The 12,914-nt window shown below is 45.4% G+C and overlaps 1 protein-coding gene across 4 annotated transcripts in view; it reads right to left on the bottom strand.

Annotated features, from left to right (window-relative positions):
* CTIF (cap binding complex dependent translation initiation factor) overlaps positions 1-12,914 on the bottom strand; it is a 152,630-nt gene that overhangs the window by 109,915 nt on the left and 29,801 nt on the right. For all 4 annotated transcript variants that reach the window (XM_062599917.1, XM_062599919.1, XM_062599920.1 and 1 more), the window contains one exon: positions 12,531-12,606. In XM_062599917.1, the coding sequence (XP_062455901.1) occupies positions 12,531-12,606 (76 nt within the window). The remainder of the gene's footprint in view (positions 1-12,530; positions 12,607-12,914) is intronic.

Raw genomic sequence — 12,914 nt, 5'->3', positions numbered from 1 at the left:
TCCTCACTCAGCAGCTGTAGGGTGCCTGCACAAGACCAGATTTGCAAAACTGTTCAGCCCTCTACACAGTCAAGCACTGGGAGCTTTATTAAGGGGAAAAATGTTTTTAATAAGTTTAAACATTCAGTCTTTGGAAATGCCAAAAAAAAAAAAAAAAAAAAAAAAGGAGAACTTCAGGTGATGAGGAAGGACAACATACAAAAACCCACTCCATAGCCTCTCTTTCACGGAGTAATTTTCTTCCCTCCTATGAGAGCTATATTTCTCCTGTCCAGCACATGGGCTCTTTCTCGCACCTCCAACAACAGCAGAACTTGCTATTACCGTACATATGGGAAACGGCACCTACGAGGAATCTCCATTCCGTAGCAAATCTAGGGCAAAAAGGGACAACAGCTTTGCTCACACCCTATTTATCAGCAGATTCTGTCAGGCTGGAAGTCTGGATGCCAACCTGGGCCCACGCTTGCTTTTAAATGGTAGGAAATGAAAACCCACGTTTCACACTTGAAATGAAAACCCACGTTTCACACTTGGATTTTAAAAACTGGCTATCCTTGCCAAATGACTCTTAAATAACAGCAAAGAACATCTCATCTTTAAAGATGCTGGTTCAAATAATGCCCACGTAAGTACTGACCACAAATCTTTTCATCCTTACCCAGTAACTACATAGTAACGCAAACTTGAGGATCTAGATGTTTACATTTTATTATTTACTGGTAGCCCCAAGAGGAAGGCTGGCAAAAAACCAGCATGCACAGCCCAGCAGATTTCATGAACAATGTCATTCATGTGTGTGGCATTGAGTGAATATCAGAGGTTGCTTCCCCAGACCAGCAAACAGACGCAATCTGTGTCTTGTATGATATCTGCTTGTTTTGCCCAGGCGAGCGGAAACAAACTGCTCCTGTAAGCATACATATTTTCTTTCCGTTTGGAGAGGGCGCCTCAAAAGAATATACAATGAGAAATGAAATAATCAAGTGAGCTACAAAAGCAGGAAGAAATGAAGCTTTATCATTCTCTAGTGGTTTCTCTGCTCATACATTACAGGAATAAAACAAAACAAAACAAAACGAAATCCAACAATGAGCAGTTTCTTCGTGGCGGTACCAGCAGGCGAAAGGCCTCGCTGGTGGCTTTAACCTGAGGCATGAACCAACGGTGCTTATAAAGAAGTGCGACATCCCCAGGTCATGCTCAAGAGTAGATGTACAGAACTGAGCAAGGGCTCCTGTCCTCTGCAGGACCCTTCCTAGCAAGCAGAGCACGTGGCCAATAACTCAGATGGACAACACCGGAGCAAACCGGGATGCCGAAAACTCGGAGCAGGACAACTCTGCTCAGCTGGGGAAGTAATAGCCATGGGGTTCACCCTGTGTGGCCACAGGGCTGGGAATCCAGAGCGGTCTCCGAGTTTTCCTACAAACTCTTGGGGAGATTGCGAACACCTCATTTCTGCACTCTCTGCCTCAGTTTCTCCATGCATACATCCAGAACAGCTATCACTTTGCTGCATTTTGTCACATCATGTGTACATTTGTATCCGTGTCCAAATAGAGTCCAGCGAGACACAGTGGGAGCGAGAACACATTCCTTTTGCTATTTATATTAGTCCACATTAAAGCCTTTAACGCCACAATTCAGCGCAGGAATTTCAAAGATGGCACAGACTTTCCTTTCATTGACTGTCTTGCATTCTAACGCTCACATATCTGAGTTGCTGCCGCTTTTAGATTCAGCGGAAAAGTGCACGGCATTGCTCAAAAAAACAAACCCTGAAGGTATTTTTAAAATCATAATCTATAGACCAAAATTTTGGGAGAACATGAACAAAGGACTAGGAAGGACCTCTTGGGTACAGAGCTCAGTCCCATGCTAGCATAGGCAAGTACATCCTATAATTCCCTTCACAAACAATCTTTATCTTCCCCATGAATAACAAATATAGGCATCACGTGCAGCAATAAATTTCCTAGTTAAGGGACAATCTTTGACCGAACTACCTTGTCTTACAATAAACATCTATCCTGCCACTAAATAGCTATATTTACATCTATAGCTATATATATACATGACTCCAAGCTGCACGGCACGTTCAACTGTGGCATGTAAGTGGATTTACCTACCTGCTGGCTACAAACAGGAAACTTGTGTTTTAAGAACCTCTGGTCTCATTTATTGCATCAGTTGCTATTTCCGTAACATCAGAGGAAAGATTTTAGCAAAAGTGGAGAGCATCTTCTAGTTAAGAATTAATTCTAAATGCTGCAGGAATCATCAGCCTATTATTTTGTCAGACAAGGGACGCCATATTAGCAGATTTTTTATGAAAAATCTGTGTTTTTAATGCTATATAGGTTCCTCTGCCAACAGGAACGTTAGCATGTCTCTCTTCTTCAGTCCTTGGAATATCTATTTTCCAGAAATTCATTCCTGCTTTCTATTTTGCTAAAAAATTCAGGCCTTTCATGGCAAAAGGGAATCATGACATGGAAATAGCCAAGCCATAAGAAGTATTTGACCAGCCAAAGTGGTACTGGACTTTCATACAGCATCTTCAGAAACCTTGAGTTTTCCTCTGCTACTTTTATAACAACTTTTTCACTTAAGCACTCCTCCCCAGCTGGCTTCATGAAAATATTCAGCAGAAATTCAATGGAGTGCTGAGAAAGACCTCTCAGATTTCTAATGAATCCTCTGGGAAAGCAAAGGAGAAAAAGGAGAGAAAGATATATCACTCTTTAGAGGTTAAAATAAAATTTAAGTAGTTGGGGGGGGGAGGGTTTTTTCTTCTTTTTTCAAAAAGAACTCTATAGAAAGGACAGAAAAGAACAAAATGAAACCGTTCAGGTAGATACTACATAACTGCAGAAAAAAAAAAAGAAATGAAAAAAGAAAGTCAGCTATAAGCCTGAGAAAATCCCTTGTTGTTCTTCACTAGGTTTAAGCCAGAGTTCAACGCGGTGATATTTTAGAGCCTCAAACGTCTACAAGATTGTTATTTATACGCCAGTGCTAGTCCCATATCCAAATCAGCTAATTCCCCAGAAGCCTGTGGTTCTCAGGTCTAAAACTACTTGTGCACTCCTTAACAGCAACATAAAGTTCTTGATCGTGCTGCCAGGAACAGTTTTTCCCATCTCGGATCCCATCTCTTTCATCTCCTCATGGCCCCCGGCCATGAAGCTCCACTCTGGAGAGAACGCACTCACACTTGCACTTCCCATCAACCCCACAATTTGGCTGCTTCATGTCTACCCCTCGGCCAACGAGGCCAAAGGACAAACTGCAAGGCAGCCCAAACCCCATCTATTCATCTTTTCTTTCTTTCTTTTCTTTTTCTTTTCTTTCTTTTTTCTTTTTTTTTTTCTTTTTCAGAATTGGCACAAATTACTGCCTGGCAAACTACTCCAGTACCAAGCACCACTGGGCAGGTATTCATCACCTCCTGTTGAGGTCTACATGTGGGACAGGGGCAACAGGTTGGATGAGGGACAGATGGAAAAAATAGAAGCACAGGTAATATTCAATAGGTAGTGTTGTCCCCAGGGAAAGAGATGGTGACTCAGTTTCAGAAGCACTGGTCCTTGCAGTGAGCAACCTGCTTTGAGACTAAGCCCTGTCGTGGTCCTCCCATGGGACCAGAGTTTAGCACGGGATTTTCAAAAGATTTCCCAAAACATTGAGGAGATGTGGCAGCACAAGGGAGGAAGGCCTTGGCTGCGTGGGCCTTGGAGGAACGTCTCACCAGTCGCCTGGGCATCCGGAGCAGTCCATGAAACAGGGTGACAGCGCTGTCCCATGAAGGGCTGCGGGGGCTTCTGACGAGACGACGGTGGGGGCCGCGCAGCCGTTGCAGGGCCATCCTCTGCTCTGAGGAGGAAGCGTCTTTGCAGCACGCATTGATTGAGTTCACCCAAATTGCAACAAAACGCCTTCCCCTCCGCAAGGGTGGTCCCGCCGGCGCGTGCCAGCCCTCACACCCGTTGTGGCAGTTTTGGAGGGAAGGGAGAGCAGGGCCCCCGCTGCAGGATGCACATAACCGCCGCCACCACCACGCACAATGCAACTTGCTGTTTGGAAAACGGGACAGCTGGAGCATGTCGCGCAGCTTCTCCTCCGCAGAGCTTTGTCTCGGGGCCGGCAGCCATGCCATGAAGCTGGCCGGGGCCCACGCGGAAAGGCCGCAGTGCCCTCTAGCGCTGCACAGCGCCCGTCCCTCCGTCACCAGTCCCCATCCCCTCTGCTGCCACACGTCAGCGTCAGGACCCTTCAGCCATGGGTCCCCAGGGCCTGTGCTTCCCTGTCTGCCTAAATCTTGACCCCCACAACCTTCAGGGGCTGCAAATGAGTCCCTCTCGCTCACTCTATTAACCCTTGCTCAGTAACTTCATGACCCCGAGGGCTCCAGCATTACCACTGAAACAAACTGCTTTCAGACCACGGCCCCCAAAAGAATAATAACAATAATAAAAAAAATCAGCTGGTCGATCTGAAGGAAGGTGATTCCGACTCGTGGTGAGTTCACAAAAATGCTATAATTCCTTGCAGGAGTTTGTAACAGGCCTCTCGCTCTTCAGATGGCAGAGCAGGGATTGGGCTCGGCTCACTAACTGCATCACCATCAGCTCCAGAAACTAGTCATTTCAACTGAAAATGAATTTCCTAATCTATCCAGCTGGGAAGAAACCCTTCCGAATTATGAGCCGAGTACAACCAATAGCATTGTGTCTGCTTCAACTGGGCGACAGCCTGAAGAAACAGCCTGAGAAGTGTGACCAACTCTGAGCTCTAATAATAATAATGGGAATGACAATGATCTTGCCCGCTTCCCTGGTGCTTCCTGAAACAACCATGTTTCTGGAGCTCTGAATCCATACAACCTCCTACTCACAGCCCTTTGTACAGTGCTTTTGGATAGTCTATCATAGAACATGGAAGACAACCATAATCTGAAACATCCACTGGAAGAGCCACTCCTTCTCTGCACCTTCAATTAAAACAAACTGTATTATAACCTGAGTGAGGCTCAGAGAGCATCTGTGCTGTTATCAGAGCCAAAGCTTGTCCCTCACAACAATATGCAAGTGGATGAACTGCATGGAAGACAAGCCAACCTTGGTTGTGACTTCTCCTTTCCAACTCTTTGCAGACCCTAACAGTCATCTGCCTTGTCCTGTTGATGACCTTAATGCTAACACAGGAGCGACATTCGCACTGAAGGGGTTACTGGTGACCAAGTCAATCCACTCTCTCAGCCCACTCCTTTCCCCAAGGAGATGGTCATTGTCAGCTGCATTAAACGCCGTACAAGAGGGATCTCAGGATGATGATACCTTACGGAAAGTCACAGCATACACGCTTTTTCCCCAGCAGTGGAGATTCAACTTTCAATACGTTGTGACCTATACTCAAGTAAACCTTGGCTTTTTGACAGGGACTCTCCACAGCAGCTTTAGCTGTTACAGTACTGGAAAGACCCTTGGGATATGGGAAGCTGGCTTGGTAGACTAAAAGCCTTCTCAAAAAACTGCGCCACGCTTGCACGCAACTGATTAAGTTCAGCAGGATATGGGTGGGGAGGGAAGAAATCACTCCAGTTTGGGGCTCTCAACAAGCTAGCAGAACTTGGTCATACACTGCACTACATGGACATATAAAAAACATCAGGGTTACATATGTAAAGTACAGAACTGGCAGGAGGGACATATAGCATAGGAAAAATTAAGGACACAGAAAGAGCCAGAGCTCCATGCAGTACTCTAATTTCCAGTGGGAAGAGATGCCAGATATTCAGAAATGAGAAAATCTCAGGTATGCAGTTATGGAATAACCTGCTCTGAGACAGCTCTGTGGTTAAGGCCAAGGAGGGCTCTTCAGGGTTTCTCCAGCAGTTGCTCACACTGACCCAGTCCAGTCTTGCCTTTTTTACTTGCAAAGGCGAGTGAAGATGGCAATGGAGACAAGTACACTCTGGCAGAAATGCACTCACAGCATTTAAGTCTTACTCCTACGTGTATCCCATCTCCAGTGTTGAACACAACTGTCAGTGTTACGGATGGTGGTCACCTCCTTGCTCCGAGGAGAGAAGATTTGCAGCCCTTTGCCCTGGAAGCAGTGAGCACAGCGCATGCATGCACAGGACCGGCTGCCCAGCGTGGCGGCAGGCTCCCCTCTGCTGGCTGCTTCCAGCAATATCTCTCAGCAGCATTAATTGCTCTTCTAGCTCCAGCAGAAAAGCTTTCTGATCATAGAATCATAGAATCATAGAATCAGTAAGGTTGGAAGGGACCTCTGGAGATCATCTAGTCCAACCTCCCCACTCAGCAGGGTCACCTACAGCATGGAAGACAGGGTTGCATCCAGGCAGGCCTTGAATATCTCCAGAGAAGGAGACTCCACAACCTCTCTGGGCAACCTGTTCCAGTGCTCCGTCACTCTCACAGGGAAGAAATTCCCCCTCACGTTCAGGTGGAACTTCCTGTGCTTCAATTTCTGCCCATTGCCTCTTGTCCTGTCACACGGGACAACTGAAAAGAGTTTGTCCCCATCGATGCTGCCTAGCCCCCAGTCACAGTCCTCGTTTTGGTCTCTCAGATGACATCTGACCATGGCACTGGAGCATGCAGCATCTATAGACCCAGGCAGCTCTAGGAGCCAAATGTGCAGGTCACATTTTGCTGCTGAGAAATAAAACCACCACACTGTCTTCCTGGCACCCAGGAAATCTCTGAGACAAATGCTGAGAGGGCTTTTCTACAGCAATTGCTGGCTAAACAGGGTGAACCATGTTTGTCAGCTTGCAAGGAAGTTCTGAGGAGCGGGAAGTTGCTTAGCAACCTCAGAGAGCTAGGAGACATCATCTGAAAAAATCCAACTCTGAAAGAGAAGGGTTTTGGACTAGTTAAAGGACTGGCTGCCTGGAGAACAAGGAAGGGAAAAGAGCTGCTCAGAGGCATGGCTAAGACATCCTGGAAACCTTATGCTGCATTAAAAACAGGACCAGGTAGTAAGAGGGGATAGGAAGAGGACAAGTATTGAGCTGAAGGGATTTTGAAGCTGCTGTATGGACAAGGTAGGTAAAACCACTCCACCAACGAATCACCCTGGAGTTCCACAGCGACCAGAGACCATTGTGCCACCCCAGCCACAAACCACTCTAGAAAAGGTCTGGAATTTGTGCTGCCCAGGAGTGATCCCTCACACTAGCACTGGACATAAAGCTCTTCATCTTGATCAGTAAGTCATGCAGAGTGACAGCAGAGAGAATGCCCAGGATTCACTTTTCTCTCCTCAGATGTCTGTGTCAGCTTCATTTCTGTTTAGATATTGAAATGTCTGAGCTAGTTCACCTGAGCTCCTTTTAGGGCTGACAGTTGTAGACACAGATATCCTTACTTAGGAATCATCTGACCTTTTTTAGATGCCTACATTAAGATGCAATAAATTGTTGCCAGTAGTGTCCGTGTCTTTACGATGGCTGGAACCCAAAGCTATCAGCCCAAATATAGGCTCCTACCTCTTCTCACATGAACTCTGCACTAACTTCTACAATTTGATTTGAAAGTACTTGTCAATGAGAACACGGAGGAGACAAGGCAGAAAAACCTATCAGCTGTCTAAATTAAGGCAGGATCCCAGCACAGTCAGGAATCCTGAAGCTTCTACAACATTCATAGTACCTTCTCTACACTGCTCCTGCCATTCATTCAACTTCATCCTCCTCAGCAGCCCTGGAAATTACAGAAGATATGTGAATATAGGCAAGGTCATAGCTGTTTTTTTTTTTTTTTTTTTTTTTTTTTGAAATACCATATTCCTGTAACATATTATGATCTAGACATGTTGGAAGCCACCAGAAATGTCTGCTGGTCTCTCTCAACTAACGACGCAAAAAGTTGGTCCGGTAAGCCTAGAGAGATGGTACTCTAAGCTGCTCTCAGGTATGGATGTCAAAGTACAACATCTGCACGTAGCCAACTGTATCACCACTATTCCGGCTCCTAATAACTGACAGATGGGATCTATCTGCAACAGAAAGGACTGCTGGGCTCTGGTTGTGACTGCAGTGGACATTACTTCATGATTACAGGCTTTCCCAATCCAGGCCGAGGGGGATAATCCTGCTTCCCAGTTACTTAAACAGGAAAACCTCAGAACTTCTGCCTCTTGCTGCATTATGTGGACAGTGGGAAACATTATGCGAGTCTGGATCATTTTGCCCATTTAAGTAAAATACTACATTCAGCAACACAAATAAGTCGCTGCTGTCTGCTCAAAGCAAGACAACTTGGAAACTAAGGGAACTGGTAAAAGGATGAGTGCCAGAAACGTCCTGATTAGAGTCAGCCTCCTTATGCCAGGTAAACCACCTGCCTTTGTGCCACAGATCCCATGAGGAAACAGGAAATGTGATCCCAGCAAAGCCCTGCCACACTTGCAAACCACTTAAAGGTCACATGGCCATACTACATGGGCCTTTCCTCCCATGTGCCCCGTGCCCCGACATACTGAAATACAACTGTTCAAATATAACTGTTCCTGAAGATGACTGTTCTCCTCTTTGAACGTTCTTACTGTAAAGATTCATTCTTCTTCTTTAGTCTAAAAAAAAAAAATCAACGAGATAGAAAAAAAAAGGTAGATAAAATACTGCACCCTATTTTTCTTGAGCTATAGCAGCCTCATGGGGAGGAGGAAGGAGATCTTGTATGGCATGGCCCCTTGGGTTGTTTTCTTAGGTAGGTGTAGAGTGTGCCAAGGGTTCACACTCTACAGACTGTCTTCATCTAGGACAGTCGGCTGTGACACTTCCAAGCCTGAAAAGCTTTTCAAGCATTTGCCAGAGGAAGCAAAAGCAAAATGCAGCATGTAAGCTCTCCCCTACGGCTCCGAGTCATTCCTCCGTGACACCGAGCCAGTTGCACGGCCTCTTCCATCATACCAGCTGACCAGCGAGGTGAAAACCGAGAGGCTGATGAAACCCGGAATGTGCATCTCAACTGTGCCTCTCCAAAGCAGACAATCAATCCTCCCTCTAGTGCAATAAAAAGCAGTTCATGAGTGGGAAATATTTATCTTCTAAAGATACTTTTTCCAAAGCCAATTTTTGGCAGCACTTAGGTGAATTAGAGCCTAAGTCATGCTACAGACCTCTGCAAATGAGGTGAAAAGGTTACGACTCATGAGTGGAGCCAAAATAACGACTTGAGACACTCTCAGCCACCGCAAAAGCAAAAGTAAAAAGCGCTCGCTTAAGCTGCATGTGTTGCGTGAGTCAGATCTTCCGAAAAACGTGCCGTTTGCTATCCTCAACTGACCGTTATTTGAGAGAGCAGATGCCCACTGCATGCACAATCGGTTTGACAGCCGGTTTCCAGCAGTGTCAGTGTTATCCCAAGTATTGTGCGAGCACAAAGGCAGACACAGGGCCACTCCCATCATGCTGCAGACTCATTCATTCCCCGACTGGAGCTGCCAGCGCTAGAAGCTTTCCAAACAAGGTCTATTTACTACCAAATACAATCATGCAACTCCAGCTTTGAAAAGACGGGGCAGGAGGAAATTTAAACGCAGAGATGGTCAATACTATCCAGAAGGAAGTGGGAACGCTGCGATGCTGAGTAGGCAGAGGTGCTGGATTCATCTGACTCTGCATGTCCACGAGATGGCAGAGCGCACCGCGCCGCGTCGCAGTCCGCCAGGAGCACCTCTAAGGAGGGATACACATACACACCCTCTAACGTCAAAACAAAAGGCTGAGGAGAAGCATTTTTCCCTCAGACAGCTTTGAAGGGAGACAGTTTGGGGGAGGTTATTTTGTGTTTTTTCTTTTTATTTTTACACCTTCAAGTAACATCACCAAATACCACAAGTTTTTCTTGCAATATTTTGTTGAAAACTGTTGATAGATTCTAGTAGCAACATTAAAATTTACATCCTAGTATCTAGACATCCAGACTGTTCTGCTTAACCTCTGGGAGGGGCCAATGGAAATACTAGCTGAGAGACAGATACAGACTTGTGCATATCTCAGAAATACGGTCCAGTGTATGCTAGCATCAACAGAAGCCAAATTTCTAAAACAACCTGTAACGGAGATTTGCTCATCCTCTCAAATTCAGTGCTCTTGATTAACTCTACTATGGCTATTTAGCAGTGCAAAATGTTTGTATTACTGAATCGTACTCGAGAATGAGCTGAGGGGCCAGTCTGGCGTGCTGTCCATGCACAGCTCCCTGCCAATTTAGCACATCCTAAGAGATGAACACGAAGTAATTAGAAAGCATTTGCTAATAAGCAACCCATAAGGTTTCCAACAGAGAGAAAATTTTAATGCATCTCGGACCTGAAAAGCCTCTTTTTCAGGAAATGACATAAAAACAACTCCAACATGGGGAAGCTCTCTGGAAGCTGAAGGGAGGATTCTTCTCCATATGCTCATGCTAATATGTGCCTTTATATGTGCCTCATGCACCCTATTCCAAAGGATCACTTAAAACAAGGAAGGGATAAACAGCAGCACAATCTCCGCCAGCGTCGTATGTGTACGTTCAAGTCCAGTTAACAACGTCACGACTAACCCAGCTGTCAGGAGGAATTTCATTTGTCAACACTTAACAAAATAAATCTTCAATAATAACTATGTGGCTTTGAATTCCCACACGCACTATGACTGTACATGCCTAGGTAAGCCGGTCTCTGAAATAATGTAGCATTTAATAAGCTGTCCAGAGACGCAAGCAAAACACCAAATCAAACAAATTCCACCGGGTTTTCAAGGCAAGGAGGCAAGGCTTAGAGCCCACACTAACAATTAAGATCTGCAAATAACACCATACAACTTGTGTTGTATGTGACTAGAACCACTTGAAAGATACAAATTCTCCTTTTATAGTGATATATAGCAGAATTAATTCATTGGAGTTGTTGAAATTAATCTGGTGTCACAACAGCATGAGAGGATAGCTAGACCAGGAAGACCTGGCTTACTTAATAGTTGTCAGTTATGAAAGAAGTTAAACTCCGGAGAAGAAGAATGTCCATGTCCTCTCTCAGCAAAGAATTATGAGAGTTTCTTCTCTGAAAAAAACTTCTAATAGTTTCTTCCAATCTTCTTTCTTTCCTTCTAATAGTTTCTTCCAGTAACGCAAGGCACTGTGCACTGCAGCTTGCCTGCTCAGCGAGGGACTTCAGGCTCCCCCTCCTGAAAGGGGACGGATCTGCGCCCCGCTGCCCTGAGCATCAGCTCATTTACCAGGCAACGTCCCTGATGTTCTCTGCCTGTGACCTGAAGATCAGACATACTGAGCACATGAGAGATGAAGCAGAGAACAGCTGCAGGCAGTGCTTCTCCATGCCAAAGTCAGCAGTACTTCTCTGCTCTTTTCACAGCTTCACCTATTTATTGCCAGCTAGTTCACTCAAAAGAAATAGTAACATGGATCACCATGTGACTTGAAGGATGAGCAAGGCTTTTTCTCACATGATGCATGAGCAACAGACCCAGCGGGCTTTTGTTCAGTGCTGAAAATTGAAACGCTACCATGGCACATGAGATGTCTCACTCATTTCCCCTGAAGGCAAAGAGGAGTCGTTCTTAAGACCCAAAGGTGACCTCAACAAGAAGTGTGCTGAGCACCTTCAGAAATATGCATAATCCAGGGTACTCAGCTCCTTTCGGGATTGGAGCATAGGAAAGAAAAGGGTTGTACAACATGGACCAACTGGCCTACTCAGGACTATTAAACTAAGGCCTCATCCTACTATTCCCTAATGGAGGAGTGCCAAAGGTTATTTAACTAGAGCTACCAAAATTGACTGAAGAGGACAGATCTGGATTAAAATATAGGGTAGAGGTAGCTTATAAGTGAATAATTATTGCATACACACATACACCTACACTTCAGGGTGGAATCATCTGAATAAGCACAACCATTGATGTCTTCTTGACTGTAATTTATTTTGGAGCTGGCAGGAAGCTAGCTGCACGTCAGAATCTCCTTTCCTAAAATATGAACTCTGTGTGCATGTATGTATGTATCTACATAAATGTGTATGTGTGAATATAAGTAGGAAAGTCATTTATAAATACATTGTCCTAAATGTTTCACCTCACAAAACCTAAACTGTAACTGCCCTTGCCTAGGCATAAGGTTTGAAGCAAGGCTCACTGAAGACACAAGCATGATTCCCTCTCACGAAACCTAGAGGACTATAGCTCAGGCTATCCGCGGTGCTTAAGAAGTAAAGCCTCTGGGAACATCAATGGAGTAGCAGTCTTCCAGGATCTTGGCCAGAATTTCTTAGCTGGCAGTAGTGGCAGACCCAACAATTTCAGAAGACTTAGCCACCAAACAGCAGCTAAAGTCCCTGTTGCCTTCAGGTCACTGCTGCCAGCTCAGCCCACTCACCTGGCCCAGCAGCTTCCCCAGCCTCCGGGGACCATTTCGTAAGGAATGGCTGCAAAGGAAGCTGTTAGGATACAAGCAGTATCGCGGACCAGAGACGTCTCTGACACTTACCTGCCACACAGGAAGGACTTTCTCTATGTCATTCAAGTTGATGCTGTCGCCATCCTCATATTTCCCTTTGCCAAGCCTATGGCAGGAAGAGAACAAAAGCATGTGAAACATACAGAGGACCAGCATGAAAATAAAGAGGTGCTCCGAAATTAATACGCCTCCAAAACACTCCCACGTGGGCAAAACCATTCCTACCAAATGAACACTGCTTCCAACCCCACCCACCAGCATGAACAGTTACCCATTTGCCAGAGCATCAAAATGCTCTTACTCTGAGCTGGTAGCATCTCCTAGGAGAAAACCTAAGGCAGACTTGAGCACTAACAGTAGATGATGCAAAGGGAGTGAATTCCTAGATCAGATAAAATGAAAGTCAATCCTATC

The sequence above is a fragment of the Rhea pennata genome, chromosome Z (genome assembly GCF_028389875.1).
Source record: "Rhea pennata isolate bPtePen1 chromosome Z, bPtePen1.pri, whole genome shotgun sequence".
NCBI lineage: Eukaryota > Metazoa > Chordata > Aves > Rheiformes > Rheidae > Rhea > Rhea pennata.
The sequence above is the reverse complement of the archived record's forward strand: the minus strand, read 5'-3'. Positions and strand labels throughout refer to the sequence as shown.